Consider the following 15,873-nt stretch of genomic DNA (forward strand, 5'->3'; position numbering starts at 1 on the left):
ACCTAAGTAAGTTTTAACCTTTCTTAAATGAAGGCATATAATTTTACTTGCTTTAGGCAACAGGAAGAAAATCATATTAACAACAGTACCATTGAAGGCCTTCCCCTTCCACTTTAGGGACTGTAAAGTTCTGAATCCTGAGTTTCTTGTAATACATGTTTTCAACTTCACTGGGTTGATGAATGATTAAGGGATTTAATTTTTCTGTGCATTGGTTATAATAATAAAATAAAATAAATTTACATGCTCCCGAGTCCCGACTTCCAGCAACTTTGGATAGTTTACAAATTGTTAAAAACATTTTAAAACAAGCAACAATCCAATTCTGTATGGAAACAGAAAGAAAAGGAATGTCAATTGCACTCACTGAAGGCTTCAGTGCAAAGCCACACATTTGGAGTTAGTGTGGAATCGTACAAATCTTGGAGGGGGGAGGGCGCATTCCAGAGTACAGGTGCTGCTACAAAGAAGGAACATTTCCAGGGACCTGAAAGATGGAACCCAGAGCACATCAACCCTGTCAGACCGAACCAGCTTGGATATACTGTGAGAGACAGGCATATTGTTCATAACTGATAAAGTAGGTCTATTACTAAAAGATAATACATTGACACAGAATCCCAGAAGTATCATTTGGTTCCCAGACAATAAAATAAAGAACTATCCATAATTATATGCATTGTGATAACCACCTTCACTCTACTAGAAAGATCAGACTGTTTTTATCAAGTAATCTGGAAAACAATAAGTTGAATATATGGTAGAAAAAGGAAGGATACCAGAGCAGCTTTCAATAATTAGTGTTTTAATTGAAATTGATCTTGTACAGATGGTAACAGCTAGTTTTGAACAGATCAACACTGGAAAACTCTCAGGAAGTCAGGGTATCTTACCTGATTTTCCCCATGAGAACACATTTTAATAAGCTGAAAAAAAGAAGAGAAGCCAATGAAAAGTTGCAAATGTTTTACTTCATGTTTAAAAACAGTGCCACATCACCTAGGAGCATGTACAGTTAATCTGCAGTAGTAAGATTTTTATTCATAATCTTCAGAGTAGACCGAAACAAAAGTCAGGCTGTTTACTTTTCTAATTTTTTTTATTAAAATTGCAGGATTTTTGGGGTATGTGAAAACACAGACATAATATGCTATTGGGAGAAGGAAACAATTGATTGCCTTCCAAATACTGAAATACTGCAGTTTTACCCAGATAACTTTTTTATCATTTTCTTTCTCACATTTCAACTTCATTTTCAAATCTACTAATGTATTACAAAATCCAAACAAAATCCCTGCTATTCAAACAAAATCTGATATCTAAGTAGCATATTGATTAAAGTGGAAAACAAAATCAGGGATATGTTCTTCTTTCTTTTTTCTTTTTTTTTGCAAAAATGGGCCAATTTTGTACCCATTTTTTGCAAAAATAGGATGGGCAGAGGGTTTGGGGGGCCTGCAGAGAGCTCCTGGGAGCTGGGGGGAAGGCAAAAATGTGGTTGTTTTTGCCCTTTATTCCCAAAAATGGTGTGGATAAAGAGTCTGGAAGCCTGCAAAGAGTTCCTGGGGGTCGGGGAGGAGGCAAAAACACCCCAATTTTTACAAAAAATAGCCCATTTTTGCCTTTTTTTAAAAAAAATGGGTGTTTTTTGCCTTCTCCCCGCCCCAAGGAGCTCTCTGCAGGCTTCCCAAATCCTCTGCCCACCCTGTTTTTCTGAAAAAACGGCCCATTTATCGCAAAAATGGGACATGACAGGGCTTCAGGAGGCCGAAAATGGCTGTATTTGGTGTTTAAGATGCACCTATATTTCCACCCTCTTTTAGAGGGGAAAAGGTGCATCTTATACTCCGAAATATATGGTAAATACAAACTGTCCTTGAATTATGATGATTTATTCAATCACTGTTTGAAGTTATAATAGTGCTGAACAAATAGTATTTATATCAGGTCTCTAAAATTATGGCTGTTGCAGGATCCCCTTTGACCCATGATCAAAATTCAGGTGTTTAGCAGCCCACCCACACAATTACAGGAACACTTTAATACATGTCACCGTCCAGTTTTGCCCTTTTGGCTCCTTGCACTCCACAGCCCCTGCTCTGCTGCTGTGGGCTCCACTACCCTAATTGAACTTTACCATATTCTTGCTGCACTACTGACCTAGCATGCACAGCCTTTGTGAGGTTGTTGCTGCTGGCCACAATGTCACAAGCTGCAGTATCCTTGTGAGACTTTGGCAAGAAGGCCTCAACTGGACAGGCATGCCTCAACAAGGAGCAAGAAGACAGCAAAATTGGGCTACAGCACTAGGGGCTTCTGAATGCAGGGTCACTTAAGCTGGGGTGGCTGTGGCTTCTTGGGCCAAGCTGTGGCTTCCCAAGGTGGCTGCAGCTCAAAAGTTTCTTGCAGACCCTGAACTACAACTTAACAAGCAGTCTCATAATTGAAGTACTGAAGCTGCTTGCCACCCCATAATACAGGGTGCAGGCTGTCGCAGAGGATAGAGATTGGGGGAATAGACAGTTGGGAGGAGTTGGAGGGAAGGATGTCCCTTACCTTGGAAGGCTTGGGGCTAAGGAATCAGGCTGGGAATGATTTGGATTAGGGTGGGTCCTTGACTAAAGACCAATGGAATTTAGTTAATGATGGCAATGATGAGTGTCAGAATTGCTGTTGACCACAACATGGTTTCATGATGTCAAGTTTTAGCAATGCTTAGCAATAAAATTCTGTCATCATACCTACTTATAAGTAAGAATTTTGGAAAGATTTTGGAACATTTTATCTAAATAACTAGTGCTGCAAATGTCAATTATCACATAATAAATTACCAATTTGAGACTCAAATAATATAAATCAAAATTTAAAAGCATAGAATGCCACTAGCTAACTGCAATAGCACACAATTTAATAATAGTTAAATTGCAAGTATACAAAAGGATTTCAGAAAATGGCTAATACAAACCACTCTGGAATTCTAAAATTTTTCACTCCTAAAATCCTAGCAGAAATCGGGCAAATGGAACTTATGAAAATATGCAGTAACTTCCCACTGCTTTGATAAACTTAGAAAAATTACGGTACAGTGATCCCTCGATTAGCGCGGGGGTTACGTTCCAAGACCTCCCGCGCTAATCGATTTTCCGTGTTATAGTGGTGCGGAAGTAAAAACACCATCTGCGCATGCGCGCCCTTTTTCCATGGCCGCACATGCGCAGATGGTGGAGTTTGCGTGTGGGCAGCGAGGAAGACTCAGGGAAGGTTCCTTTGGCCGCCCAACAGCTGATCTGCTCCGCAGCGCGGAGCCGAAGATGGAGTTTCCCCGTTGCCCAGGCAAAGGGGAAACCCCATCTTCGGCTCCTCGCTGCTGCCGCGCTGCGGAGCAGATCAGCTGTTGGGCGGCCAAAGGAACCTTCCCTGGGTCTTCCTGCTGCCCAGGCAAAGGGGAAACCCCAAGAGAGCCAAAAGAGCACCGGGCCGGTTGGTTCCCAACCAAAAGAGTTTACCCCGATTGTCCTCGGTGGGGGAAAACAGCGCGTCGCCAGGCTCCCCATCTTCAAGAGAGGCAGGATCCACGCAGGGGAGAAAAGGCGCGCGCTCCCAGCCGCTGCGCCCCGCTTGGAGAGCAGCGGCGAGCAGAGCACAGAAGACGACGAGGCTTTCGAGGGCTCCAAGGCGGGCGGCGGCGCGTCCTTCGAGCACGCCGGCGGCGACCCCAAGCTGAAGGCGGCCACCACACACACACACGCCGCCGCCATCCACCCCGCCGGGTTCCCCGCTTGCTACCTCTTCGCCTTCTCCCGCCTCCGAGGCCGACCAGCCCAAGCCGCAACACACACACACACACATACACGCACTCCCTCTCTCGCGCTCACACAGACGCACTCAGACAGAAAAGAAAAAAAAATCCCCAAAAGAGAGGGACAAGAGGCAGGCACAAAGCGGGGGCACAAGGGGAGCTGCCCGGCAGAGGTTGCTTTTTTTCTTCTCGTGGGCAAGTGGAGGGGGGGAGAGAGAAGGAAAGAGAGAGAAGGAAAGAAAGAGATGAGAGAGGGAGGAAGAGAGTGTGAGAGAGGAAGAAAGAGAGAGAGAAATGATAGAAAAAAGGGGAGAAAAAAAGAGAAATGAGAAAATGATTGAAGCAGAGAATGACAGGAAAGAAAGAGAAAGAGACAGAGAAGTGACTCTTGGTGATGACGTATGACGTCATCGGGTGGGAAAAACCGTGGTATAGCAAAAAAACCGTGGAGTATTTTTTAATTAATATTTTTTGAAAAACCGTGTTGTAGCGTTTCGCACTAATCGAGACCGTGCTAATCGAGGGATCACTGTATATAAATTACAACATAATTGGTAAGAAATCTCTATATAAAGATACATTCCAAGTTGTAACTCTCCATGATATAGGAGCATATAACATTTAACATTGGAGGTTTTTAAGAACAGATTGGACATCCATTTGTCCACAGTGGTATAGGCTTCAGCAGGAAGTTGGACGAAGACATCCAAGATCCCTTCCAAATCTGTTATTTGTTTTCTATTCTGTATTATGCCACAATTGTCTTTTTTATCAGTATTATAAAGAAATGAAAGCAACTGTATAGCCACAATAATTTTAGATTGATCCCAGTCTCTGAGTCATTGGTATGGATGGAACAGATGGACCAGTATCTCCATACACTACTAATATCCCATTACCCGAATTTCCAAATTCAAAAGCCTAAATATAGTTATTTCTTCTTTTTGAATATATATCATTGTTCTCAATGTTGATCAGCCTTGGCTTACAGATGGAACAGATTGCCAGCTCATACTTTTTACCTTTTGGAAAATTGGGTCATCAGTTGGTATTTTAAAATTGTCACAAAGGGCAAAAAACTCTGCTTTGTTTAGAAGCCCCGAGCCATCTTTATCTTCCTTAAGGAAAGCTTCTTGCATACTGCTGTCGGGCAGATAATTATGCCGCCTCATATGTTCCTGAATCTGCTCTGTTAATGCAGCTAGCTCCTGTGGGTCAGGTTCATTGGAAGCTAACCTAGAGGGAGAAAAAAAGCTAGGATGTCATATGATGGCCTCAAGACTCAAGCATCTTGAAAAGTTTCTTAAAATTATTATTATTATTATTTATTGGATTTGTATGCCGCCCCTCTCAACAGACTCAATCACTTGCATTTTAATCTAACTATGGTTATGTAAATTCTACATGGATGGCATTGGGGGGCTGTGGAGATATTAGGACCACAACTAAATGAAGAAAATTTATCATCTACTGTTCAAAAGAAAAGCCATTCTTAAAATTTACTTCTATGTCACAGTAATGCAGGCACATTTTACACTGACAATTAATATCCCCAATTAGCAATGCACTCTGATCACTCTACTGAATTTTTAATCAGCCTACTAATTAGATAGCTGAAAACAGATCATAAACCATTTCAACATAACTGTCACAGATTTGTCTGATTTTAAACAACAGATTTTCATCTTACTCTCCCGGGTAAGTGACCATTCTTTTCCTCTGTCTTTTTCAATTAAAATTTACTTCTAATTTTTCTCTAGCTGGCACTGTTACTTCTCGCTCCATGCAAGTAGTAGTCACATAAATGAAAACATTTCAGTACTGATTATTTAGATTTATTCAATCTGACTGAAATATCTACAAGAACAGTTAACCCATCTAAGAACTTGAAAGAGAATGAGAATAGTTGATCATGTCCAGCATTATTTTACTCACAATAACCAACTATGTGCATCTTTGGTGGAGGTTGAAAGCAAGTGCCCTTTCCTGATACTATCCTCTGATAAATGGACATGGGTCCATAGTGTAAGTCTCTTTATGAAACCTGTGACTATTTGTGATATTTGAAGATAAAGTAATAATAGCTATTGATTTCTTGCCTATGAACATGTAAAGGCATTATCTTCCATCATCCTCAGATCAACAGCTGCAGAATCAGCATAATTAATATTAGTTATGGAATGTTTTCTATGGGTATTTTCTTCAAGTGCTCACCTCTTTAGTTCCTCTATTGCTGCCATGCGGGGTGCAAAATGATTTCTCATAGACTGCACAACAGATGCTGGGAAACTTTCCAAATTGCTTTCCATATAATTCAACACATAATTATCTGCATCCACAATAATGAACCTGTGGCCAAACACTGCATGAAAGAGACAATATGTCATCATTATGACCAACTACCAGAAAGAACAATCTGTCATTATTATGAGCAACTGCCAGTACCAGAAATGGAGATTAAACTTGTGCAACTTTTTCAGAGGTGGCGATGGTGCACATTTTTCAGTCTTTTAAATTATCAACAACACTGATGGTGATGTGGCAACAGTGATGGAGGGACAAAGCCAGAAGTGAATTCTTCTTGGTTCGGATCGATACGTCTGAATTGGTAGCAACCCACTAGTGATGTCACGTTGATGGCACAGAACAGTTCGATCGGTTCAGTTCGTGGGTGCTGCCACCTTTTTTTCTTCTTCTTCTGAGCATGCGCAGAAGCTGAGGTTCTGGCACTGTGCATGTATCACCATCTTGTTTTCCTTCTCATTTCCCTAACTCTTGTATTCTTGATTTTCCTTATATTCCCTACTGTATTTTCCATCTCTTGCACCTCTACTCGTATCTCATTTTGCCACCATTTAGTGAATCCTTGGATCACATCCCCGTCTGACTTCACTAACATCTTATATATATTGCTTGCTTGCCCCTTAGTACCCTCAGTTTTTTCTCTTATTATTTTCTCTAGCTCTAGCTCCTCTCTAAATAGTGCTTCTTTATTCTCCCTTTCATTCAGATATTTACATATTGCATTTATTAGTAGCCATCTTCCCTTCCCAGCCGCCATTCTATACAATTTCTATTTGGCCTCCCATCCTTCTCATATAACTGTTCTATCTTAGTTATCCCTCTTGCCTTCAACTCTCCTATACCCTGATTTAAATTTATTTCATTATCTTTATTTATTACATAAATCGATGACAATTTTGATTTATATAATCCTATTTTCCCCTGCCATTTTTTCCAAATTTCCATAGTCCCTTTCATGGGACCTATTAGTTTATTTAAGTCACTTCCACTTTATAAAGATTAATTCTCTATTCTTCATCCTGTTTATCTGTTTTTCCAGTTTCACCCATTTATTCTCGAATAATTGCAACTCCATTAATCTTTCAATTTGAAATGCTTCCCTATATAGCTCCAAACAAGGAATTCCCCATCCACCCTCTGTTTTCTTATTCTTGGTCTCTTATCTTCTCCAACCCAGTAATTCCTTGTGTGTCCAATCATACTTCACCAATAAAATTCTATTCTATTCGGTTCTGTTCTGCTCTATTCTCTAAAATGTATCTAGTTTGTTTTAATTGCAAATTACATAATTCTCTATGCTATATTCATTTAAATAATACCAACAGAAAAACATTTCTTATGCAAAAAATATAGAATGAAGAATGAACATGTGCCAAAATATTTGCTTCTAAAATATTTATACTCCATCGTTCTACTTACCTTCTATCATAGCGCCTATGGTTAAGTCGGCAGGCTCATAATAAACAGGATCATCTGTAGAGGATCCTGGCTTTGGGATTCTGGTTTTGCCTAGGTATTTGCCACCGATAATTCCAGAATTGCGCATAGGTGGTTCATAAATGCTTATCATGTCAGTAGCGAGGCAATAGGAGAGAACAAAATGTCTCTTGCTATCATCAGGGTTTGAGGATTCCTGGAAAGATTAAAGGTCAAATGTAAGCTGAAAAATATGCTGTGCTTAAAAGGGCTTGTTCATGTTTGGCTATTCCCAACATGACATCTTGAAGGTCCTGAAATTCTCAGAATTAATCCATTATGTAAAAAGCAGTTGAATAACAAATTGAATTATTATTTTAATTGATCAAATCATAGAAGTCATATTTTCTCTGTTCAAAGCAAATTACATTTACATCACTCTCCATGAAAATGCCTATTTAACCTCTGTTTAAATATCTCAATTGAAAGAGATCCTACCACGTCTCACTAAAGAGAAATTGCTTTCCTGTTAAATAACTCTGAGACATAAGAAATTTTTTCCTAATATTTAAACATTTTTGTTCTGTACTTTTCTGGACTTAATTCTGACATTGCAGCTTAAGACTTCATTAATCTGTTTAACAGCTGCACCACACTCCTGGATCCTGTGTAATTTATTATTTATACGATCCTATACAGTGTGATAGGTTTGAGTATTTAATAGTACTGTAACTTATTCCTTTGATGGAACATCTATCTTTTATTCTGTTTCTGGTTTTTTACACATTACAATTGCTCTCACTACTGAAAACCTTCTGAAATGCAACTTACAGTAATAAAATGATTGGATGCTCTGGAATGAAAGCAACAAAAAAGTAGTATAGTTACTTAAGATGAGAACTAAATGTAGAGAACTAAATAGATATCCTCAATTAGCCAAGGCAAACTACATTGTATTCATCAACAGATAATGTGTTTCTCATTAGTCCCTAGTTTCAAAACTCTCAGTTTTAATCAGATTCTATGTATCCATAGTGCTTTGAATTGAAAGACTGTTCTGATATATTTTAACATCTGCTTTTACTTTTCATTGAGGTGAGAAACAGAGTTAGTTTATATTATTATTATGGATTGAACTTCTTTCAGCAATTTTATCAGGTTGTCAAAGTCATTGTTTAAATTAAAAACTCATATACTGTATATGAATACTTCTTATTACACTGAAAGTTTACTCCTTGGACCTTTATCTCTGGAAGTAAAATTAAAAGAAGAACTTTTAATCCCCAACTCAATTATGATTATGAAAACTGTAAATCATGACAACTCACCATTCTAGCAGCGTAGCGCAAAATTTTGTGGTCATTCTCTAGCATTTTAATAATATTTTTCCTAGGGGGTTGTGGAATCAAACTGAAACAGTTTTGAAGAGAGTCTTCAAGGAAACCATAACCATTGTAGGGAGGAATTATCTGTAAATAAAATAAGCACACACACCCTCAAATTACAATATTGAACCATGAAACTTTACTCACACTATTGTAAAATGAACTGTTTTAAAGTTTTTTTTAAATTATTTAAAAGTAATTTTAAATGTTTTAAAAAATTTAAAGAACCTTACTGTACACTGTTGTGAAGCATCAGTAAAAGCAAAAATGTGATGGGTGAGACACTATTATGTTAATAACTAGGAGATTCTGTTCCTGGACAATAGAATCGGCATGTTTCTGTTCATCTTAGTTCTCTAGTTATTGGCAAAACAATTCAATGAAGAATTGTTTGTTTTCTAATAAATCTGGAAATTATGAAATGTTCATCTCCAATCACTCTTCCATCTGGAAGAACTACATTTGGACAGAGTAAAAAAAATTGCAAAAAGCATTTTCCACTTGAAGAGAAGAAAGGGATAATAAAAAGCAATTCTTTGGGGAAGAAACCACAGTCAGGTAGTGCATTCCAGGAACTGACTACTCTGTTGCTGAAGTCATATTTTCTGCAATCCCATTTGGGGTGGTTTACCTTACATTTGTATTTATTGTGTACCTTAAGTTTGTATTTATTGTATTAATGTCTGATCTGCAGTACAGGTTCCAGATAGGTAAGCTGTATTTGAGAATTGGTCTAGCAAATGTTTTGTATGTTTTCAAATAACATTTGAAAAGCAGCCTTTGTCACCATAAGAGGTTAAACTCTTTACTGGTATTTTGAAACTTTTATCCTTTGGCAGGTGAATAAACAGTAATACTTTTAAGTGTTAAGTGATGCTTTCTGGTAGTTCTGGTTTTTGTGTCTATGACGACTGATTTGCTTTCTGGAATTTCTCTAGAAACTCTAATTTCCACTGCTTGTCCGTAATTATTTTCAGTCCTACTCCATGTTCTAACCTGCATTTTCTTGCCCTTTCATTAAAAAGTGGCCTCTTTCGCAGCTTCTTTGTTTTTCCACTTTACCTGTTTGATTTCCTCTGGAAGTGGCTTCTTTACATCAACTGCCTCAAAGTCAGTAATGCCAAATTTATTCTGATAGAATTGTCGAGTGAACTCATCACAGTCATAAATGAAAAAAGTGCGTCCAAGTATAGTAGTGGATTTGCCAACTGCAAAATCTTTAGCGGTAAACCATTCTAAGACTTCCTGATCAGAAATCTCTAGCACACAGGTTGGGAAGTTATCTTGCAAAAAAATAAAAAGGCAGCTTAGTAAGATTTTCATTGCTGTTATGTATTCCAAACGAAGACATATATTTAGACACTGGGAAAATCTGCTCCTTCCTTGGCTTGCTCATATTTTTAAGACAATCAGTTTTATTTAATATTATGGGCCTAAATTTCATAGCATTTGAGAACATATTAACAAATATCATTTAGTCTGTAGCTGAAAAAGCTGCATTAATTTTAGGAAAGGGTTTTTTTCTACACTTTATTGAGTACAAATAGAAATGAGTACTTCAGTAGTGCATCTGATTGTCTTACTTAATAAATGCACTCTTATTTTATTGATTTTAGTACATCAGCCTCTCTGAAAAATATATGCATTTCCTATCTTGTTACAGATTATTCCCATGTTGTATTCTTCGTGTAGCAAATAGTAATAGATTCATATTACATCTAAAAGTATTTCTATGAAGATCTTGAAGGTACTTAACTTTTAATTTATATACATACTATCCTAGAAAATATCTGAATTGTCAACCAGGAAAAGTTAGTACCTTTCTTCTCCAAAAAAACTTTGGGCAGGCGCTCTCGTCTTATCAGGACTGGGAAAGGATCTCTGCCATCATTTCGTTCATGAACTTCCCGCACCTCCACTGTATCATCTGCCAAGTAGTAGTGGATAATAAATTTCCGCCTTTCACCAAACATGTTCCAAGTGTCATCCCAAATGGCATAAAAACGAAGAACCTGGAAAAAATGTGAAGGGTTCATTCTCATCTTGGAAGAATAGAAACTTTTATCATATAAGCATGATATCTCATGTTAAGCAAAGTGAATCACAACTTAATAAAGAGGACAAAAATTGTATCTTCCTTACAATTACAGTTAAGATGAGAAAGAAACTTCAACAAAACAACATAACACAGCAAGCTGTTGATTTAATCTATTAACTGTGCAGGTTCATATAGATTTAACAATAGCATTTAGACTTATATACTGCTTCACAGTGCTTTACAGAGGGTAAGCATATTGCCCCCAACAATCTGGGTCCTCATTTTACCAACGTTTGGAAGGATGAAAGGCTGAGTCAACCTTGAGCCTACTGAGATTCGATCTGCCAAACTGCTAGCAGCCGGTGATCAGTGGAAGTAGCCTGCAGTACTGCACTCTAACCACTGCACCGCTGAGGCTCTGTATGAGCCATATGATTTTGGAGACAAATGAATACAGGTGGTCCTCATTTAACAATTTGTTCAGTGACCAGTTCAACTTTATGATGGCATTATGTGAGTGGTAGGTATCACCAATGCTCATACTTATGGACGGCACTGCATTCCCACAGTCATATGATCTTTAAACTAGGGGCTTGGTTTGCCTAGCTTATAATTATGCTGCAGCACCCCAGTTTATGAACTTTACCAACTTCCTACAAGTAAAGTCAATGGGGAAAGTCACTAATTACAACTATGGATTTCTCCAGGCAGCTATTCTAGACTCCTGGAAGTTGAAGTCCTCAAGTCTTAAAGTTGCCAAGTTTGAAGACCTCTGCTGTAAATATATGCAAACCTAGCCCCTACAATTTAATTTTCTCACATTTTAATTTTGTTTTATAATTGTACCTGCTACTAATTTTTCACAACTGTAATTTTCTTTATTTTCTCCAAGGGGAGAGAATAAATTTTGTTTGCTGCTTAAAATGTTTTGAATACACAAAAAGTAGGTTATGTGTAATATGAAACAAACCTAAAGCTCACCTTTTTGTCAAATGCCAAAAACTGCTTAAGCTGATCAAAATCTGAGGGGGTGACATACATACGTGGAGGCATTTTACGTAGCTCTATATAAGGATCAAAAATCATTCGCTCTGGAGGGTTTAGTTCAATTCCTTGGCTTTCCAGAAAAGTCTGTAAAGTGGTAATCAGATCGTATTCAAATAAACACAGCAAGAAATCATTCAGAAAGATTGCCTTAAATTTTCATTTGGGGGTAAAACTGCAGTCTGTGGCAGGCATACTAAAAATATCTTCCAGTGTTGCTGAAATAAGACAAGAAACTTCAAAACTTGCAAAAACTGCACTACAATATCTTCCATGGATTTATTAATCTTAGTAAAACTGAGTAAAATGCTGCTCTATGAATGAACTGAAGTTTAGGCTCTTTTGGAGAGACCCCATTGTTTTTAGTCTTGAAACAGACCTCCTCTATTATCAAGAGCTAGAGAGAGGAACAGAAAGATAGACAAACAAACAGAGATCTCAATCAAATGTAAATGAAATAAATTGCTAAAACTGTGAAAATGTACTAGAATCAAAAATAACCATTATGAGAACATAGCTGATATGTAGCATGGATAAAAATACTTTTCACAATGCTACTTATGGTGGAAATTTCTGTCTCCAAATTGCATATTTTACTAAGGAATTAAAACTCTATTTGATTCCTGCACTAGGAATAGTTTATTACTATAATGTTATAAATTAGCAATCAATATTACAGTACCTGCGTGAATCGATCACAGTCAACTATTCGAAAAGTCTTGCCATAGATAGTAATATTAATTCCTCGATTCAGATCTTTCCAATGATAATGATCCCCACGATCATTTTTGGGCAAACGCTGTCTTTTGATGAACTTGCCCTGAGGAATTCCAGAGTTTTCAACAATGGGCTCCATGACAGACATGCTATCATCTTCCAAATAGTAATAAATGCCCACTTGACGAATACGGAAATGCTCTTCTGTGGACATAGGAACATCTTCTTGAAAGTATCCATCAAATTTGAGCACCTAGCAAAAAACAACAACCCTATATAAGGAAAATTATATTAATGATAAAAATGACAGGAAACCCACTTGATGTTGAATGAGATCATCAAGTGATATAAATCTATTACTGTACATTCTATTAATATTAAATGTAAGTTTTCAAACAGCTGCACTGTCTTCATAGAAGGTAGGGAATTTCTATATAGCACCAAGCTAACAGCAATAGCAAACTATTACTATGGCAAATTTTCTTTTGTATCCTATGATGGTAAAATTGTGGAAGATACAACTATAAATGTAAGTGTAAATATATATAATGTTTTAATTTTCTATAAGAGTGTTTATGTTGGGCCTAGAATAACTTAATTATCATGTTAAAATGTAGAAACAAAGGTCTCTTTACATAGAGTTAGTGGGTTATATTAAATTCTGTACGGTATCATTTATTTTTGTAGAATGAAAGCTGACTACAATCCCTCCACCCCATCCCAAAGTGTAACTTCGAGGTCGCTTATATGTTGATCTATTCTGTTTGCATGAAGTAGGCTACACTGAATGACTGGCCCAGAGATGTGCTGCAAGGAAAATAATGTATTTGAATGTAGCTCTACACTACACCTTTTAAAATATGTAAATAAAGTATTGATAGTATAGGGGAAAGTAGACATAATAATGGTGAAGGAAAGCAAAATATTTACTGTCATTTTCTGGTAATAAAAAGTAGTGAGCCTGAGAAAGACATTTTTAATTCTGTATATTATAAAAAAAGGAAGAAAGAACTGACATCCTTTCAAGAAGTTATTATTATAACTTCCAAATAAAAGAGACCCAGCAGTCTTTTCAAAGTTTGTTTCTTGATAGGGACTAACAAATAAATATCAGAAATAAAGCTAATCAGCTGTTTAGCAGCTAACACTTATCCAAAATAGAATACTGGTAGGTACTTCAGAATATAATTCTTTGTGATTCAAGAGACACATAGCAATATTTTTCTTTTTAATTTTGCAATAAATACCTGTACCTGAAATCAGATGTTTGAGAAAATACCTTTTTGTCAAAAGCCACGTGTGCTGGGATGAAATCTGCAGGTGGGGCTTGTTTAGCTTCACCATAAGTTAAGGTGGGTCTCTTGTTGGATAATTCATCAAGTTCAGATTGAGACAACTGGTTTACATAAAGCCGATTTCTACCTATCCCCACAGTTGGAAACTTCTTAAAGGCAAACCCATTCTTGAAATCTAGAGTTTGGGAACGATGAAAAGCAGCTTTCTACAGAACAACAAAAGACAGACTCAAATGCTGAACAGACTAATGTATTTATTTTTTATTTAAATTTATTTTTAAATGTAAAATGTATTTACATTTATTTTTTCAGTTACTTTGTTTGAAATGTATTTGTCTTGAGCGTCAAATTTCATTTATGACCCTTTCAATTAGTAACATAATTTTAAAAATACATTAAGGTAATATTTTTCTCAAAAATATATAATTATATTTTCATAATAATGATTCACATTCTCTAAAACAGTCTTAAACTCTTCAGGACTATCCAGTTTCAAATACTTTTTAATGAGAACTATATTTAAAAAAAATTAAATAAAGGGAATATTGAAGTAAAAGATGTCTTAATAATATTCTTTAACATATTGATGTAAATTTTAACACAATGTATGAGGGCTCTTTGGTTTTTTCTAAGTTTGATTGTTTTCTTACAGATATTTTGTAATAAAATGTCGGAAAAGAAAATAGAGAAAATAGAGCTGAAAAGCTTCTTGGATGAGAAGCAAAACATCTTTATAGATGGTATGTTTGTGTGTATGCTTGCTTTTAATAATGGGGGTTTTAGTGTTTTTAAATTATTAGATTGTTCTTACATTGTCTTTGTTATTGTTGTGAGCCTACCGAGTCTACGGAGTGGGGCGGCATACAAATCTAATAAATAATAATAATCATCATCATCCTCATCATCATCATCATCCTCATCATCATCATCTTCAAAGAAAAAAACAGAAAGTCCAACTGCCTCTTGAAAAAAAGAAGAAAAAAGTATCTTTGGGACAACTATGACCTGAATTACCAAGAATCTCCGTAGACATCTGCAGAAAAAGTACCAAGTTCAAAGAGGACCAAGGACCCCTCATTTCAACCCTGAGCTACAAATATTCTCCTTTATTGGTGAGACATATGACTTTGTATAAGAGATGACTCTACCACATCAAGGTCTGAAGTGATATTGATTGAAACATGTTTAATCTTAAAAACATTCACTAACATTCAATCATTTTAATATTTGATAGTAGGGACTGAAAAGGCAGTAGGCTACTCAATGTTTTTCTCTTATATTTTTACGCTCTTGTGTAACTTTTGTTAAGAAATCTTCTAGCACTGGAACTACCAGGTTTGACTTTTAAAAATACAAATGGCTATAAAATGGCTTGAAAACACTTTTAGAGGCAGTAAAAGGCCATATTTTAAACACCTAGAGATGTCGCATTCAATGACAGAAAGGTGAGATTATTTTTGAAGTATCTCACTCTTAAAAGGGTCGGAGTTTCTGACCAAGTCCGCATGACTCAGGGGAGACTCTGGGAGACGCTTAGTCTAATGGGCCGCACCGCTAGCTGTTTCGGAGGAAATGTGGTGTGGAAAGAAAAAAGGGAGATTTTCCTTACCGTCGGGTCCCGAAAGGACGAGCCCGGAACAAGCGGCAAGCCTTGCACCGGCTGAAGGCTCATGATGGACGATTCAGCAGCGAGCGAAGGGCTTGGCTGGGGACGGATCTGCTACTGCGGGTAACTAAGCAACGCTGTTTCCTCGGTAACTATCAACAGAATTTCATTTTTTTTCCTGAGAGCGCTTGCGCAGTAGCGACCGAGGCGCTCAGTTCTATTGGTAGGTTCAGTGGGCGCTTTTCATCACCTGGCGGTTGAATTTGCCT

The 15,873-nt window shown here is 37.1% G+C and overlaps 1 protein-coding gene across 6 annotated transcripts; it reads right to left on the reverse strand.

The window, feature by feature from the left end:
- Positions 1 to 788: 788 nt before the first annotated feature.
- On the reverse strand, positions 789 to 15,795 carry EFHC1 (EF-hand domain containing 1). Of its 6 annotated transcripts, XM_070732492.1 has the most exons (12): positions 15,608 to 15,704; positions 14,810 to 14,960; positions 13,983 to 14,204; positions 12,669 to 12,956; positions 11,924 to 12,073; positions 10,724 to 10,916; positions 9,967 to 10,187; positions 8,848 to 8,988; positions 7,523 to 7,736; positions 6,014 to 6,161; positions 4,822 to 5,035; positions 789 to 926 (listed from the first exon to the last, which is right to left on the reverse strand). In XM_070732492.1, the coding sequence occupies exons 4-12, from the start codon at positions 12,915 to 12,917 to the stop codon at positions 855 to 857; spliced, it is 1,602 nt and encodes a 533-aa protein (XP_070588593.1). In that variant the 5' UTR covers positions 12,918 to 12,956; positions 13,983 to 14,204; positions 14,810 to 14,960; positions 15,608 to 15,704; the 3' UTR covers positions 789 to 854. The 6 variants fall into 6 exon arrangements, with proteins under 6 accessions (XP_070588593.1, XP_070588592.1, XP_070588594.1 ...); XM_070732491.1 differs by lacking the exon at positions 14,810 to 14,960 and having other exon boundaries at positions 15,608 to 15,795; XM_070732493.1 differs by lacking the exon at positions 14,810 to 14,960 and having other exon boundaries at positions 13,983 to 14,173; positions 15,608 to 15,707.
- Between the last annotated feature and the right edge of the window lie 78 nt (positions 15,796 to 15,873).

This window comes from Erythrolamprus reginae, chromosome 1, assembly GCF_031021105.1.
Source record: "Erythrolamprus reginae isolate rEryReg1 chromosome 1, rEryReg1.hap1, whole genome shotgun sequence".
Lineage (NCBI taxonomy): Eukaryota > Metazoa > Chordata > Lepidosauria > Squamata > Dipsadidae > Erythrolamprus > Erythrolamprus reginae.